The sequence below is a fragment of the Crotalus tigris genome, unplaced genomic scaffold (assembly GCF_016545835.1).
Source record: "Crotalus tigris isolate CLP2741 ecotype Arizona unplaced genomic scaffold, ASM1654583v1 scf7180000023829.5930981, whole genome shotgun sequence".
Taxonomy (NCBI): Eukaryota; Metazoa; Chordata; class Lepidosauria; order Squamata; family Viperidae; genus Crotalus; species Crotalus tigris.
Genome location: NW_024100213.1, coordinates 861082 through 878232, shown reverse-complemented (window position 1 = coordinate 878232; position 17151 = coordinate 861082). Strand labels below are relative to the sequence as shown.

The window sequence follows — 17151 nt, the reverse complement described above, 5'->3', positions numbered from 1 at the left end:
TGCTATTGATTGATTATGTGCCATCAAGGCACATAGATTTTTTTTTCAATGCTATGACAACATTTTAAATATCTGCTAAATCTTGTGATGGACCTGACAGCAAAAATCAATATAATTTCAACAGCACAAGCCCCAAATGATAGCTAAATTTCTGATTATATTACTGACCAGGTTCCAGGTAGGATGAAGGAGGTAAATGACCACCCATCTGGCCGGTTTTAAATAGAAAAATAGCTTTAACGCTTAAATTCCTCCAGGAACTCACATTCAGAGATTAAATATCAAATTAGGAAAGGTCTCTTTGACAATATTACTAATTCATATCACCATGCATTTGTTTTGCAAAACTAAAGCCAACTAATCTTTCCTCAGTCTGTATTTACATGTGGGAAGGATTAAGAGAGGCTATTCAATCAAGTGAAATGCCAATTTATGGATAACCAGGTTTCAAAATATATTATATATAATAACTAAACTGCATCAACATTTTAACATCCTCCTTTTAGAGTGAAGAAAACATGTTAGTCACTAGGAATAAACCTTACGAAGCAGATCAGCTAACGTCTTATGAAACCACAGAAAAATATGGACAAACGTCCGGATAATGGCAGTGCAACGTCACTAGATATAAATGAATTCTATCTCTGAGAGTAAGCTGCTAATTGTTGCAAAAGTCAATATACTAAGCTTTATGCTTTGTTATATTCAACAAGATTTTTTTTTCAAATCCCTCATTTCAATTGCACATGTTTAAGTAGTGTTAAATTATCCAACTTACCTGAACCAAAAATATTATAAGAAAATAAAAATTGGCCACTCTTCTAAACTGTTCAAATAGATTTTTGGGCACAAAATTCCACACAGTATACTGCAAGAGAAAAAAAAAAGTAACATTTAAAAACTGCTGAAGTAATTCATTTCAGCTTTAATCATTTTTTAAGAATTGTATATTCTGCATTCAAAATTCCACATATGTTAACAAGCTCTCTCTTAGAACATTCATATCAGCCAACTAAGTTCCATGTTTACCTTTATGTGTTAAATTTGCAACAAAATACTGAAATTCATAAAGAAAATGAATTAACCTACATCTGATAATGGGTTTTCTAGCATCTAAGCTTCATTCTGATTACAATATAGGTTATCCTCAACTTACAACCACAACTGAGTCCAAAATTGCTAAGCAAGGCAGTTGTTAAGAGAGTCATACCCCATTTTGCCATTTTTGCCATGGTTAAGTAAATCACTACAGTTAAGTGGATCATGCACTCATTATGGGAACCTGGCTTCCCCCATTGCAAGACACTCCCTAGGAAGGTTGCAGATAACAATTCCAGAACCCCAGAATGCTGCAACCATGCTGGTCGCAAAGCACCCCAAGTTTGATCGCAGCACCCCAAGTTTGATGGGGATGCTGCAATGGTCATAAGTGGTTATAAGTCACTTTTTTTCAGTGCCATTGTTAACTTTAAATAGTCATTAAACGGATGGACAACCTGTAAAGTGAATTGTCTATGAAGCTGCTTACCATATAAATGCACTGCAACTGCCTCCACCACAAGCACAACTAGGTGTGGGATATTGGTTGATGCCATGCAACCACTTCTATCAATGACTGCAATCACAGTCTCCCATTTGCAGTCACGAAGCGGAGCATTGGAGAGGGAGAGTCCTGCCCTCCCAGGTGTGGTGGGCTGGAGAGAATGCCTGCCTGGGCTTCCCACCACACCCAGCTTGTCCTGAGCCTTCTCCGCGCCCCACCAAGGAGAACAACTGTAAGAATGCTGGCTACTGGAAATCCCTCAGTGAAACAGGCCTCCCTCCCTCTGGCAAAAAAAGACAGCAAATGCCTTTCAAAATGCTGGTGTTCGCTACTTCCACAGGGGAAAATGCTAGCGAAAATCAGTGCTCTGAGCTTTATTGAGATTAATTTGTGAACTTGCATTGCTAATTTTAATTGTTTCAACATTTTTTGTTTTCAATTTTATAACAGCTAAGTGTCTTTGTGGAATCGGTGGTATTTAAACAATGTAAATAAATAAACTTTGTTTATATTAATAGGGAGGTTAACACAAACACCTACAGGTAATCCTCAACGTATAAGTGGTCATTTAATGATGATTTGAAGTTATGACAGCCTTAGAAAAAGTGGCTGAGGACTTGTCATCACAATTATAACCGTTGAACCACCCTGTAGTCACACGATTGCAATTTGAGTGCTTAGCAACTGGACCATCTTTGATAGTTGTAGCATCTTGTGGTCAACGTGATTGCAATTTGTGACATTCCCAGTCAATGTCTGACAAGCAAAGTCAATTGGGGAAGACAGATTCACTTAACAATTGTGTGATTCACCTATGCCACGTGACTTGCTTAACAATTTTGGTAAAAATGGTTATAAAATTGGGTCCTTCATGTGATGACTCCCTTAATTAGCACATCACTTCGTGACCAAAATTCCAGTCCAAATTGTGGTCAAAGTTGAGAACCTGAATATAATTAAGCCGAAATTAAGCCATTTGCTTAATTTGACTTTGTTTCTAATCAAAAATAAAAATCACAAACCTACAGTATGAATTCTTGATAAGTGATATCACATTTGGAATACATAAAATACATAAAATATCTGGAGAGTGTAATATTGATTCAAATCATACCTAGAACTGAAAATTGGAATCACGTTGCTTTTGTGCAAGTTGTTTATAAAGCCTAAAATATACTCACCTGTTACAGTTTTTAGAACTTTTTTAGTGAGGCAAGATTTTGAAATAAGATGCATCACAAAAAAAAATTCTGTAATGATATATGAATGGACCAGTTTGATAGTATGGCTCATAAAATGCCCTAATCCAGAGGTCCCCAACCTTTTTGGCACCAGGGACTGGCTTCATGGAAGACAGTTTTTCCATGGACCGGGGCGGGGTGGGGGGGGGAGGTTTCAGGATGATTCAAGTGCATTACATTTATTGTAAATTTTCTAAACAAACAAACAAATAAATAATCCACTTATTATTGTATTAGACTAGACCAGTTCTAAGGAAGTGGGGAGGAAAAGAGACAATCCTAAATTCAGCCTTCCAGCAATACAAACCAAAGACCCAGCATGTTGAGGAAGTACTGAGAAAATCATGAGGGAGAGGGGGGAGGGAGGGAGGGAGGGAGGGAGGGAGGGAGGGAGGGAGGGAGGGAGGGAGAGAGAGAGAGAGAGAGAGAGAGAGAGAGAGAGAGAGAGAGAAAGAGGAGAAGGAAAAAGTAGCAGCAGGAGGAAGAGGGAGCAGGACCAGGAAGAGGAGGAGGCAGAAGAAGCAGGAGGAGGGGCCAGAATGAAGGATGTGGAGCTCAGATATTGCAAACACATTGTAAGTGCACCCGTCGGGAGAACCTTGCACTGAGCAAGACGGCTTCTGCCCTGCCACTCTCCCGCCCCTGCCCAGACCGCTGCAGACTTTCAGCATTCCTGGAGGTGGAAGACGCGCTTTCAGCGCACCTCCGGCTGAACAGCCCAGTTCTTAAGTGGCCGCAGCCCAATACCGGTCTGCGGACCGGGGGTTGGGGAACCCTGCCCTAATCCTATTCAGATGCACATTTGAGAGTTGTTGTTGTTTTAAAAAAAATCTGATGTATCTAACTAAAATTTATCTTTAACTATGGCACTCTACCAAGCATACATATAGATGTTAAAATTTCCCATACCTTAGAGGAGATTATTCTGTTTTCTGCAAACTTCTGAGGAACATAATGGCCATGCTGGGGGAAACGATTTGCAATATAAATAGTTCGATTATCACTCTGATGTGGTGGGTCAAAACCCTGAAAAAAAAACCAAGAACATTATATTATTGATAGCTGTATCTCAATATTTATAATACATTTTAAACCGTCTTGATATTCTTCACAATAATTCTGAGAAATAATGTCTCCTTATTCAGAATACATATTCTTGGTGAAACACAGACGAAAAACAAATACAATAACTAAAAAGAAACAAAAAATAATATTTATTTATTTGTATCTTGCTTTTATTATTTTTAGAAATAACTTAAGGTGGTGAACATATCCAACACACCTTCTTTCTCCTGTTTTCCCCATAACAACAACAATCCTGTGAGGTGGGTTGATCTGAGAGAGTAACTGGCCCAAAGTCACTCAGCTGACTTTCATGGCTATGGCGGGACTTGAACTCATGTTCTCTTGTTTTTTAGCCTGGTGCCTTAACCACTCGACCAAACTGGCGCTCTCTCTCTATATGTGTGTGTGTGTGTGTGTGTGTGTGTGTGTGTGTGAGACCCAGGGCCATCCATTCAGTTGGAAATTTTGCCCTCAGTCAAATTGCCTACTAGATTCTCAGGAAAACAAAGGCTCCCTCTGAACCCCACTGGGAGCACTGGTCACCTGGGGTGGACTGATCAAATTGACACTACATCCTTGCAAGGGAAAGCAGAGGCAGCACCGGCATACTGAAAAGCAACCATAACATTTTATGACTCGGACTGAGGTTAATGTCCTCAACGTCATATCATGTTGCAAATGGCCTGAGAGAAGAACCAGGGTGTGACAACCCATTGGGGTTTCAATAACTTGGGTCAACCAAGGGGTGGCCAGAAGAAAGTCCTGAGCCATCCCAGGGTCTATGCCACAGGAAGGCAAGTTAAAATCTCAGAGAGCTGTTGTATCTTTCGATTGTATTGCAAATGCAGTTAACTGAGACAAGTAGCCTCTTTAGGAAAACTGATGTATCAGCTAAAAATCCAAATGGTCTCTAGAGTCCAACTTCACCATAGATGGTCCAACATCTGGAATGCAGACCATCAGCCTTACATCTGCTCTAAAACTGTGACTGGTGACAAACTAAAAAGCAAGTAAATATGTGTAAAGTTGGGATTCTGTAAATAACTACAGACTACTACACCGTAGCTTGGATGAAAACTTTACACATCACCTTATTATATCCCCACACACTCTCTCCAATGTAAAGCTTTTGCCTTGGCTGAGCAGGGTTAACTCCTTCCTCCTGGTCCTTATGAGTTGGCTTAGCCACATATAAACAAGTCTTTGGAGAGCAATCCTTACTGTTCTTGAAGTGACATAGAGTCCTCGTCTCCATCCAAAAATTCTTGCACTCATTGGATATGCTGCCTCAGCGTAGCGACACTTTTTGTAAATACAGTTGCATAGCAAACTCGCTGCCGAGTTCCTGGCTAGGTTTCAAGGTCTGTTCTAAGAAATGTTGCTGCTGAGCACTCAAGCTGAGCTCCAGGCAGAGAGATAAAGCAAGGTTGACTGCTTCCCCTGGTCCTGGTCCTGGCAGTTGGATGGCAGCCCTATTTATAACCTGTAGCTGTTGCCCAGATGTCACTTCCCATTTCCTCATCTATGTCATGCATCTTCTTCTTCTTCTGCTCGTCACGTATTCTCTGGGTTGATTCCCCTTTTCTAGGCTGAAGGCCTGAGAGGAGTAAGGTGTGCTAACCTGGCTACCTATGGGCATCAGCATGTTTTCGAAAAGGCCGGAGTGTCACTCAATTAGCCAGCTGTGGAGGCTGTTATGCCAGTCAAACAGCTTGGTGTGGACAACTGGCTAGCTGAAATATCATTGTGGGAGTCTGTAGGGCAGTGGTTCTCAACCTGTGGGTCGGGACCCCATTTGGGGTCGAACGACCATTTCACGGGGGTCGTCAAACAACGCAGTCCGCCATTTTTTTCCCCTTTTCCTTACCTGTGCTACTCTCTTTTATTCTATTGGCTTTTGAAAGCCAATAGAATAGACTCTCTTGAATAGAGTCTAATTCTATTGGCTTTCAAAAGCCAATAGGAATTGTCCAGGCTGCCTCTGCCCTGCTGAGCCCGCCAAAAGTCCCATTCTGCAAACGGTGCTGCACCAGTTGAGTAGTCCTCGACTTACGACCGGTTGAGTAATCCTCGACTTATGACCGGTTGGGGGTCGCGGTATTAAAAAGGTTGAGAACCACTGCTGTAGGGGAAAATCTCTGCTGGTCATTCTGCCTCGCTAAGCAGGCTGTAGGGGAGGGATAGATTAAGTGCTTCTCCCTCAGGTTTCCTGGTAGAGCCAGAACCTCATAACTAATTCTGATATGGAGGGGTGAGCTGAATGTAGCCTTGGAATGGGGTGGCTGTTTCTGCCTGGCAGAGTTAGTCCAATCAGTATTTTCCAAAGTGCAGCTACGCTCCTTTTTTCCTCATAGCACATCTCAGAGATGGGAACACTCACATCTGAGTTATCCAGATCTCGGACGAGGAGAGCCTTGCTATGGAACCCCTTGGCATTTAATAGCAGGGAATACTTGGTGGAAGTGCTGGGTGGAAGATAAGGTATATTGTTGTTATTAGGTGAAATTAGCCCCTGGCAAACAACTCATCTCAAACCAAAAATTGCTGGTTTCCCCCTCAAAGCTCATGAAAGGCAGGAACCATGGGAAATAGTGCAGGTGGTGTGTGATAAAAGTGAAGCTAAACGGAAGAAGGAAAATACATGTATAAAATTGAAATTTGCAGCTGGAGTGATAAGATGTCTAATACAGAGTACATAAAAGGAACTAAAAACAGAACTTTCAGATCTCTTGCTCAAATCTGAAACTTCTGGGAAAATATCACCAAGCCGCTAACACCATAGAATTTCCGGTGTGTGCTTTTCAAAACAACTTTTAGTATCTGATAGTATAAGGAAGGAGGGAGGAGAAAACTGTCCAAAAAGATGATCTCTCTTCCTCTTGCTTGCTTTTGTCAATGTACTGTACATAAAGACCAAACTATTCTTTCCCCTTACAGTGCACAGAAAAGAAGAAACTGTGACCAACTGGCTCTGGGTCTTCTATTGCTAGGACCCCCCCCCCCCAACAACATGGACAGGGTAGCCAATGTGACTGTAAATATCTCACTTGGTGTTTCCCAAGCTCTCTGCCCTACCTGAATCTACAACAATAAATAAAATGGGAAACTGTCATCTAGTGACAATTGAAGGGCCAAAGCAAAGTCCAATAACGGTTCTTTACATCAAACAGCTCTTATAAACTTTCCTAAAAAATAAAAACAATTGTAGTGATTGTAGAGTGACAAAGAGGGATGGTGGGTAGCATTAAGAGAAATCGGTACTGTACTTTATAATCAGTGTTTATTTCTAAAGTAAACTTCTATGGCTCCCTCTTCTTACCATAAGCTGAGTTGCCCCCAAAATAATGAAAAAACATAAAGCCACAGCAACTTCCAGTGAGTGCCCCAAAGGCAACACTCAAACACAAATCAGCATTCCACTTTACAAGGCCCCAGATTCACTCTAGCCCAGCACTTAGGCTTTATATTTGGTTAACAACCAAAACTTAAAGATGCTGACCGCAATCCAAGTTCTCCCATTCCTCAAGTTCTCCAATGGAAGAATTGGATTTGGCAGAGAAACACACTCCAAACAGCCAAAAGATAAAGTTATATAGTCTTTTCACTTTATCCTATGCTTCGAGAACTCATGATTTCCAACTTTCTTATAACGTAGAGCCAAATATCAAAATAACGCCACTCATCCGACCAAGAGCTCACTGCTTGTGCAGCCTTGTGCAACATAACTCATATAAAACTAGACAAAGTTATGTCCCTATGATTTTACAGGCATTTTCCAATCAATAACTCTTGATTGTTTCACCAGTACTAGTGTTAGCCCTAAAGAGCACCAATGGAGGCTGAAACACATTTCTCTCTTTCCAGCAAATGTACTTGTTTAGCAAGAGAATCCGTGGACGGACTGCCATCAGCCCCCCCCCCCCCCCCGAAGTCTGCTGCCCATACATTTGCACAAAGCTAAAAGTAATATCTAAGGTAGGGATTTATAGGCAGTAATACTAAAGAAGCTGCTTTTTCCTCCAGAGGTTGGAAACAGCAGTGAAAGTCTAGCTGAAGTGAAAGTGGGAAGAAGGATCAAATTCTCCTCTTTCCAAACCCTGCATATTTCCCCAATGTGATTGATGATGCTTTCTGGAGAATTAAGCCCTCACTGTCTTCTGTTTAATCTGATCCAATGACATCCAAGTTACAATTAGAGTAGATTTCTCCAACTGGGTAAAAGCCAAGAACACACATTGATAAAAGCAGAAGTCTGCACTCGTGCCACTGACTCCAACCTTCCCCTAAGTGCTGGAATCTAAATTAACACATTAATTACAAATTAATTACAAGCTCATTTGGCACTCTACTTGGTTTAGGAGCTGCTGCTGTGTTGCAGGGTGAATGAAACAAGTTAAAAGTTTCCTTAGATTTAATACAGTTAGAGGCAGAATATTTAGACTGTAATAACTTCTTTAAACTTTTTGTAACTCAGTAATGAATAAACTGACTATATAACAAAGCAGGAATGGCTCCTCTTATCCTATTTTAGACACATTATACAAAGACCCAACTCTTTGGAAAAGGCTCTAATGCTGGGAAAGGTGCAAGAAAAGAGAAGACGATAACCAGCAGCGAGGCAGATGAATTCATTTTAGAGTAGCAATCAGTGCACTGTTGGGAGATTTGAATTAAACAGGTTAGGGATACAGATAGTCCTCAACTTACAGCCACAATTAGGACCAGAATTCTGGGGCTAAGCAAGGTGGTTAAGTGAGTCACACCTAATTTTATGATCTTTTGCCACCGTAAGCAAATCATTGCAATTATTAAGCAAACCATGTGATTGTTAAAGGAATCTGGCTTTCCCGTAGTCTTTGCTTGTCAGAAGCTGGTTGGGAAGATCACAAATAATGATCACATGACCCCAAAACATGCAACTGTTGTAAATACATGTCCATTGCCAAGCATCTGAATTTTGATCATGTGGCCGTGGGGGGGGGGGGCTGCAAAGGTTGTAAATGTGAGGACAGTTCATAAGTCATTTCTTTCCAGCGCTGTTGTAAATTCTAACAGTTGCTAAATGAATGGCTGTAAGTCAAGGACTACTTGTAGATTATCCTAGAGAAAATATATCTGTATGGTTGCTAGGATGACACATAAGTCATCCATTAATCAACAAGACAATAAGTGCAGAGACATCTGTAGTGCAAAAAACTGAGGAAAACTGAAATTAATTTTTCCAGTCTAGACTCCCAGAGATTAAAAGATTCTTGGCCCATCAGACAAACAGGATAATAAAATCAGCATTATCTTAACTGGAAGATGTATGCTGTTGTTATCTTTATTGGCTCAATTCTCACACTGCACTAAACCACAGGGTGGTTTCATTGTTGGTTTTTTAAATCTTAAATACACTTAACTAATGATAGTTTGCAATGTATGAAAATAGTCAATTACAATGTTACACAGGTGCTATTATTCCACTTAGACCTCACTTAGACTGAATGTAACAAAATCTGTATAAGTTCCAGTTCTACTTCAGAAGAATTAATTCTGGAAATCACTAATCTCAAGAACAGCACAGTCTGGGAGCTGGTTCAGCCTGGCTAACAAAAGAATTTCTAGTAAATAGAAACAAGTCTACTTACAGATGTAATACAAGTAAGCTATGCGGATGTCAATTGACATAAACTGGATTACTCTAATAAAGCAAGCAACTATTATTCTAATTGGCATCTGGTCATAGAAAAGTAGAGTATAATTAACACCTTTTCCCCTTTTGATCTTTGTAACTAGTTCATAACATTATAGGGATGTTTGGAAAAATGTGCTGGTAGCAAAAAACGACTGCTGTAATCAGATGCCACAATTAAATTTCATATAATCTAGTCATTAAAACAGAAATTTTGTTTCTTATCTGAGAGACAGCTTTCTTTTAAAAAGTTTTTAAAGCTTCTAAGTAAGAGAGAGACAACAGACTGCAGGCTGTAGTAAGATGCTTACTCTACAAGTACAGTTCTGCCTAAAAGATATCTGCTGGGCTTCATATTTCAGCTTCAAGGACATAAGGAAAAGGAATCCTCATTTGTCTTCCTCACTTTCAGCACAAAAACATGATCTCATTCTTTTGTTTTTACTCAAGGAGATCTTTCTGTCAAATGAACCAGGAATTAAGCAAAGTGAAAGAAAGCACTGGATGGGGAGAAGAAAATTTAATTACAGCTAGGCTACACTCATATGTCAACCCATCCCCCTTTCAATCATAAATGCTCTTTATTTTTTAAATGGCAGCTCTTAAAAACAATTTCAGTGGAAAAAAGACAAAATTGACCTTATATTTCCCCAAATGCTTTGTCAAATCAATTTGGCTCACTGATATCTGCTGGCCCTCAGAGGACTTATACAAGCAATTTAAAAGGCACAGCTAGAGAAAGAAAGTTAATCAGAGGTATAAATTCAAAATCACATGTAAGGGCCAAAAGTACTTAACAGATTATTAGCCAAAGGTATGGACCAGATGCTCGGATGTTTTCAAATGTTCAAAAAGCCCTTTTTACTAGAACTCCAGACTTGTTAACCTGTTAGTCTCACTAAGTATTACTCAGACTTGCAGTCTCACTATTACCATCCTGCCATAAAAATCAAGCAAGATATTTAACAAAACTGATTTCTATCTGTAGGTACAGCTAATAAAAAGGATAATGTTAAATGAGAAACTCTCCTCAGCACTTTGGAACTCACTAATTCCCAATTTTGTTTTAGAGAGGCTCTTAACATTCATAAAGAAATGTATTTGTAAATATAATGAAGACTGTAAAAAGAAACTATTGAAAAGCTCACTCCTTCACGTTACAGAAAAAACTAATCCACCTTTCTCATATGTGTGCATTTGGCAAAAAAAAAAAAAAAGGTGAAATGTTGTTTCGTTACAGCAGCTGAAATGTTGTGACATGTTTTACACATAATCTCCTTTGCTTTTTCCTCTGGACTCATCAGATTGCAGCCCTAACAAACCAGCCAGAAGGGCCTTTCACCTGCTTTGGAGAAAACTGAAGCACAGCAGAGGTTCATCAACCAAGCAGCCCTTCTTGATTCTATCTGGCCCGCAAAGATAGATGGGGTGGCAGTGAGGTAGCCTATGAAGGAGTGCCCTAATGGGTATCTTGACCTTGAAAAAAGGATTCAAGATGCTTAAGAAAGGATCTGGTGGAACATTCAACAGATTTTCAAGAGAAAGATAAAGTTTACCCCACAATTATTTTTACTGGGTGTTATTACAGATTGTGATGCTAAAGAAATTAATTTGATGTTGAATCTGATAACAGCTGCAAGGTTATTAGTAGGGCAATATTGGAAGAAGGGTTGCTTGTTTACTATAGAAGAATGGACACTTAAAGTGTCAAATTTAGCAGAAATGGCTAAGAATTCTGCTTACTTAAAGGATCACTCACAAGAAAGATACATTTCGGTGTGGAGAAGATGGATAAATTATATTCAGAATAAATATGGGACTAAACATTTCATTTATCCTATGAGTCAATTTTAGAGTATTATTATGATATTATTATTTTTAGTATTAGTATTGTTTAACAATTTGGAGATTGTATTGTTCAATAATTAGGATATCAACTTGTTTGTTTTATTATGTTTATTTTCAATTTGTTTATATTTATGTTAAAGAGGAGTTAAAGCACATTATGGACTTGGTTATTTATATAGTTGGTTAATGTTAGTTAGATTATGATTATTATATTTGTAACCCTGTACTCAGCTCTGGGAAGTGGGGGAGGAAGAGGGGGGTTTTGGGTGGGTTCATTTTGGTTTATATTGTAATTTTTATAAAACTTTTTAATAAAAAAAAATTCTTAAGAAAGGATTAAAATGTGTCAGGATAAATGGGAGGCTTGTACACATGTTCCAGAAACAGAAGATACAGGATCTGGGGCAGCTCTTAAGAACTGGGTTACCTTATTATTCTGGCACAGACCCAGGTAGTTTTACCAGTTTGTCCACTCACTACTTGATGCTGTTGCTGAATGCTTTACATCAATGTTCTCATTAAGAACATGGGTTGGCTTATAACACTGAATCATGGGCAGAAGAAACGGACGTCCCAGATCCCATTAGGTATGCTTTTTATAGCTGGAATCTCCAAACGTGGCAACTTTAAGACTTGTGGACTTCCAACTCCCAGAATTCCCCAGCCAGTATAGCTGGCTGAGGAATTCTGGGAGTTAAAGTCCACAAGTTTTAAGTTGCCAAATTTGAAGACCCTTGCTTTATTAAAACATTAAAAAACATTATTTTAATGTTTAAATTTAGTTTACTGTTTGAAATTCTAATGTTATTTCAATTGAGATGTTATTGTTAGAAGCTGTAAAGAGCATCGTGAGGTGATAGGAATATCAGTGGAAAACATAGTATATTAGTGCTTAATTTTTAGAAGTTATATTGATTCTGGTTTCAGTTTTTTTTTTCTGAACTTCCAGGGTTTATTCTGAAAATGAGCTGGACCACACTGGAAAGAGTTTGCCTATGAGAAAATTTAAGATGCAAAGTTTCTGACCCACAAGATGATTGTACTCTGCAAAGTTCTAAATAAACACTTTGCCTTTCAACTTGACTGAAATAAAATGCAAAGCATGCATTTGGTAAGATAATAAACTGCACCACACCCAGATTTCTGGATAGCTCAAAATGATATTTTGAAGGAGCAAAGGATCAACAGCTGGAAGTCACGCAAAAACTAGAATTAATTATTGCTGAAAGTGTAGATTTTCAGTTGCAGTATTTAAGTGCTAAATTTTGAGATGTCTTTAGAAAGTTGATGATCTCGATAAATTTACCTACAGTCCAAAAGTTAGTACCAGGTGGAATAGCAGCTTTAGTTTCAGCTTCACATTACACAGTACAAGTGATATAACAGAGGACATCCTCCTGGGCACATTCCCAAAGCCCAGATGGAGCCAAATCCACTGAGAATGTTTCTGGGTAAATTACTAGATGTGCATTTTTATGCTGAAACTTGTCAAATAAATTTTGTAAATAATCAATTTTATCTAGGGTGCAAATTCCTAACTAATGATATTGTTTCACAGATCCAATATTTCACAGATCTTGCACTGTAGTGTGGGGGAAAATGCATGCGCAGCAAACTGCCATGCTTTCCCCCCCACAAACCTCATAACCTTTTGATACCCTTTGTCCTAATGAAGCAGCCAGAAGGTCATCCCCTTTTGACTTAATGCCTTATCTACCTAAATAGATAATATGCTTAAGTTACTTCCTATCTCTTCCTGCCTTTGTTAGTTCCTTCTCCTGTTTGCTCTTTACCTGATCTTTGACCATGTAATGTGTTACTAGAAAATAGTTGCTTACATGAAGACATTTTCCAATGAAGAAACCTTTGTCAACATTTAATGGTAAAGCCTATGTACAGTATGTAACAAGTATATAAGAAGCAATAAACTCAGAGTTTGTCAAGCTATGTCCTGCAGCTTAACCTCTGCTTAAGACATGCCTGTGTCTTTTTCTTAGCGTCTTACACCGTAGAACTGGCACTCAGTGTTAGCTATCCTGGGACTGCAGAGCTGACGAGGTAGCTGGGCTTTTATGACGTTATTTTCCAGATATTTTCATTTTTCAAATATATACCTTGCCTTGTTATGTGAGCCAAAATATGAAGCATATCTAATGCAGGTAGTTCTTGACTACCTTGTTTAGTGACTGTTCAAAGTTACTACAGCACAGAAAAATGTGACTTATGAACATTTTTCATAGTTACCTTTGCAGCATCTCCATAATCATGTGATCAAAATTCAGATGCTTGGCAACTGGTTCATATTTATGATCTTTGTTATATCTTAGGGTCATGTTATCACTTTTTATGAACTTATGACAAGCAAAGTCAATGGGAAGCCAGATTCACTTAACAACCAAGTTATTAACTTATTTGCTGTGGAGATTCACTTAACAACTGTGGCAAGAAAAGTCGTAAAATGGAGCAAAACTCAACAAATTTCTCACTTAACAACAAATGTTAGGGTTAATTGTGGTCGTAAGTCGAGGACTACCTGTACTGCTATCCCTGTTGTACTAAAGTATCTAGTTCAGCATCAGGATAAAAAAAGAATGTGTTTGGCTTAAAAGGTAATGTTCATTCTGGTCACATCAAAATGTATTACTTCTTTCTCTCAAAGATGGTCCCAACAGGTCATGGGTTGTCTAGTCAGATACAAAAATAATTCCCCTTTAAACCCACATCACACATTTGTTCAAACGTATGACAATTTGAAATGTGTGTTTCAAGAAGCTGATAAAACTGCTTGATTCTCAAATGATTCTGGTAGATGTAATGTTCCAATTACATGTTACTCTGAAGCTCCAGGGATCAGAGGCCACGGTGATTTATGGAGCCAAGCCAGGTTTAGCTGTTCATCATCCACACTCAGAAGCTCACCATCTGTTCCACATAAATGATGAAACAATGCTAGAATCTCCAACTGAGAAAAACATTGCCATCTGTAGATTGCCAGACATTAATAGGAAAATCTTAGGAGTCACTAGACATTTTAAAACTAATCTCCAGGACAGTTTTACATTCAAATACCTGTGATGTAACAATACACAGAGAGCATATCTTTAGAAAAAAGCACAATATGAAAGTTTGAATGTCACATGACATTCTGGAGAAGAAAACAGGAAAACCATAACACAATAGTTACACCACAGAACAGTTTCTCACACTTCTAGAAGGTAAGTCAGAAATGCAGCCAGTATCATGTGTGAATTTTAAAGTAAAGATAGAGGCAGAAACTGTTCCCAAAAGATGGAGGTGTTGCAAGATCTTTGATCTTTCCAGCTATCCAACAAGGTTCCTAATTACTCCCTTATGGAACATGGAGAGTTCTACAAAGCAAGACAATTGAATATATGTGATATATCTCTTTACGAACAATGGTCAAATGAGAATGCTTCTGATCCAACAATCTCAGTTTTCTCTCAATCTTTCTCTTTCTTCAGGTGACACAGAAGTTGTGTCCTCTTCTAGTTCTGCCTCCAGTTTGAAAAATGGGGGGGGGGGGGAAATCTGCTCAAACAGGCACTCATCAATGTTGAGATCAGGATGCCTGTTCAGAGTGGACAAGTCAAATTTAAAAGCACAGATACACAACCTCTGAAATTTCGGTAAACTGTAATGACTAAAACTGAATCATCAGTATGTTGTCCTCACAGAAAGAGCAGCTACTTTTCTATGCCTTATAATTTAAAACAAACATTCTTTAAATAGCACAATAGGCTGTGCGTTATTACACTGTTCTTCCCAGCAGATTGAGGAATCACCAAATAATAGCTGCAGAAACCAAGATACACCATCCTACGTATTCTAGGATTATCTAGAAAATCCAGTAATAACCACATCTAAATTCTGTAAGTTTTTAGATGCTTGAATATACGCCTTATCTTGTTTGGTATGACTCCCTTCCAAATGACTGACATATAGGATTTAGCTTTCAATTATATAAATACTCCTGACTAACTGGGTCAGTTTTCACAAAGAGAGGAATAGCTAACTGTTGATATTGTTCTCTAAATTTCTTCAGACACTGGTTTATTCCTCTCTCAGGGAAGCTGCTTTACAGAAGATGCCCAAGTTTTACTGCCCCCGAAACTATGAGTAGGTGTCCCCCATGAATTTGAAATCCTCAAATATATTAGGCATCTACATATTTAAATCATTAATTTAATTATTTTTTTAAAATATACATATATTTTTCCTTGCCCCTGAGACCCGGTTCTGTGTACTAAATTAACTGTACTAAATGGTGCCACTGAATACCAAATCGTGATCCTCAGACAAAAACTTGTGCACATTATGGACCAAGCAATCCAAAACCTGTTATCTACACCCAGACATATGAAAAACCTAGCGGGCACGGCCTGTGCCATTCACATTTTTACCTCAAAAATTGTATGTTGGCTTGCTGTGAGGTGCAAGCAAGACAGTGAATCTGTCTTTTGTTATCCAAGAAATACAGTTTTATAGGCTTTAAAACAAATATTTGAATTATGTTCCTAGATTATACAAGTTGCTTCTCAAGAATACATTTTATTATAGTCATAATGCACTACTGCTCAATGAACACTTTGTGTTAAGAAATGAAAGCTGGTGTATGACATTTGGCAATAAATATGGATGTGGGTAGTTTCACTTTATTATCCATCAGTGACTTTGACTAAGAGTCCAAATTACCCCTTTGTTTACTAAACATGCACTTGCCTATTAACCTATTAAAGGAATGCAGCAAATGCAGCAAGACAGGAAGCCAGTTTTGCTTCTTTGCTCTCACTTTTACAGTTATCACGTGGCTTGAATATATGTCTTATCTTGCTTGGTACGACTCCTCCTATCACCACTAATCTACTCTGTATGACAAATAAATTTATTACTTTTGTGGCAGGTTTTACTGTTCTGCTTCAAGAAAAAAAATAGTCTTAAATCTGTGCAAAAGATGGAATAGTGAGCCTTCCCATTTGTAATTCTTTCAGAAGCGAACATATAAGGAGTAACTACTGAAAATAGGAATGTAGATAGTATGTAATTTGCTTCTGACTCAATCTGATATATATTTTTAGTATATCTGCTCTTTAACAGCTAATGGGTATGGAAATTGATTCTAGATTCTGATAAGAGAATGGTCTTGCCTCCAGAAGCCCCTCTGGTCTTTTGATGAAGATAAAACAGGCTGGAGGGAAAACAAGCTCTGTTTGAGTGTTACAGTTCAAACTGGCCAGAATCATTAGCTATATTTTCTTACTGGTTTAAAAAGTGGCTGAGTTCCTGTGGTTTGAACCATAAACTGTGAAATCACAAATAGATGGGATTTATGCTACACTACAATAAAATTGAAATCTGTTTATCCCTAAACCAGGTAATTACAATTAAAATTATTCTGTGAACCCAGTCTTTGATAGTTTGCAAAGCAACAAATCAAAACCTATTTACATACAGTCACAAACCACTATAGCATTCCCATCTATAAAAAAAAAGCCAAGCTGCAGCATGCTGATCAAAGAGGATAAACTGAGAACTCCTGTAATCTGGATTACTGTGGATTTTTATCTGAATCACTGGGTATCTACATATGTATATCTCAAGTACTCTGTAGCTACTAAAGCAAATGTGTTTGTATGTGGGGGGGGGGGTATTTCCCCAAGGCAAACAAACAAGCAATTCTACAAGTGTCTGAATATTCAGTATTTCAAATCTTAGACCAGGGGTAGGCAACCCAAAACACTCAAAGAGCCACTTGGACCCGT

At 38.5% G+C, this 17151-nt stretch overlaps 1 protein-coding gene across 10 annotated transcripts in view; it reads right to left on the bottom strand.

Annotated features, from left to right (window-relative positions):
- ATP11B (ATPase phospholipid transporting 11B (putative)) overlaps positions 1-17151 on the bottom strand; it is a 103007-nt gene that overhangs the window by 74036 nt on the left and 11820 nt on the right. For all 10 annotated transcript variants that reach the window (XM_039321796.1, XM_039321806.1, XM_039321797.1 and 7 more), the window contains exons 2-3: positions 3694-3810; positions 779-868 (exon numbers count right to left, since the gene is read on the bottom strand). In XM_039321796.1, the coding sequence (XP_039177730.1) occupies positions 779-868; positions 3694-3810 (207 nt within the window). The remainder of the gene's footprint in view (positions 1-778; positions 869-3693; positions 3811-17151) is intronic.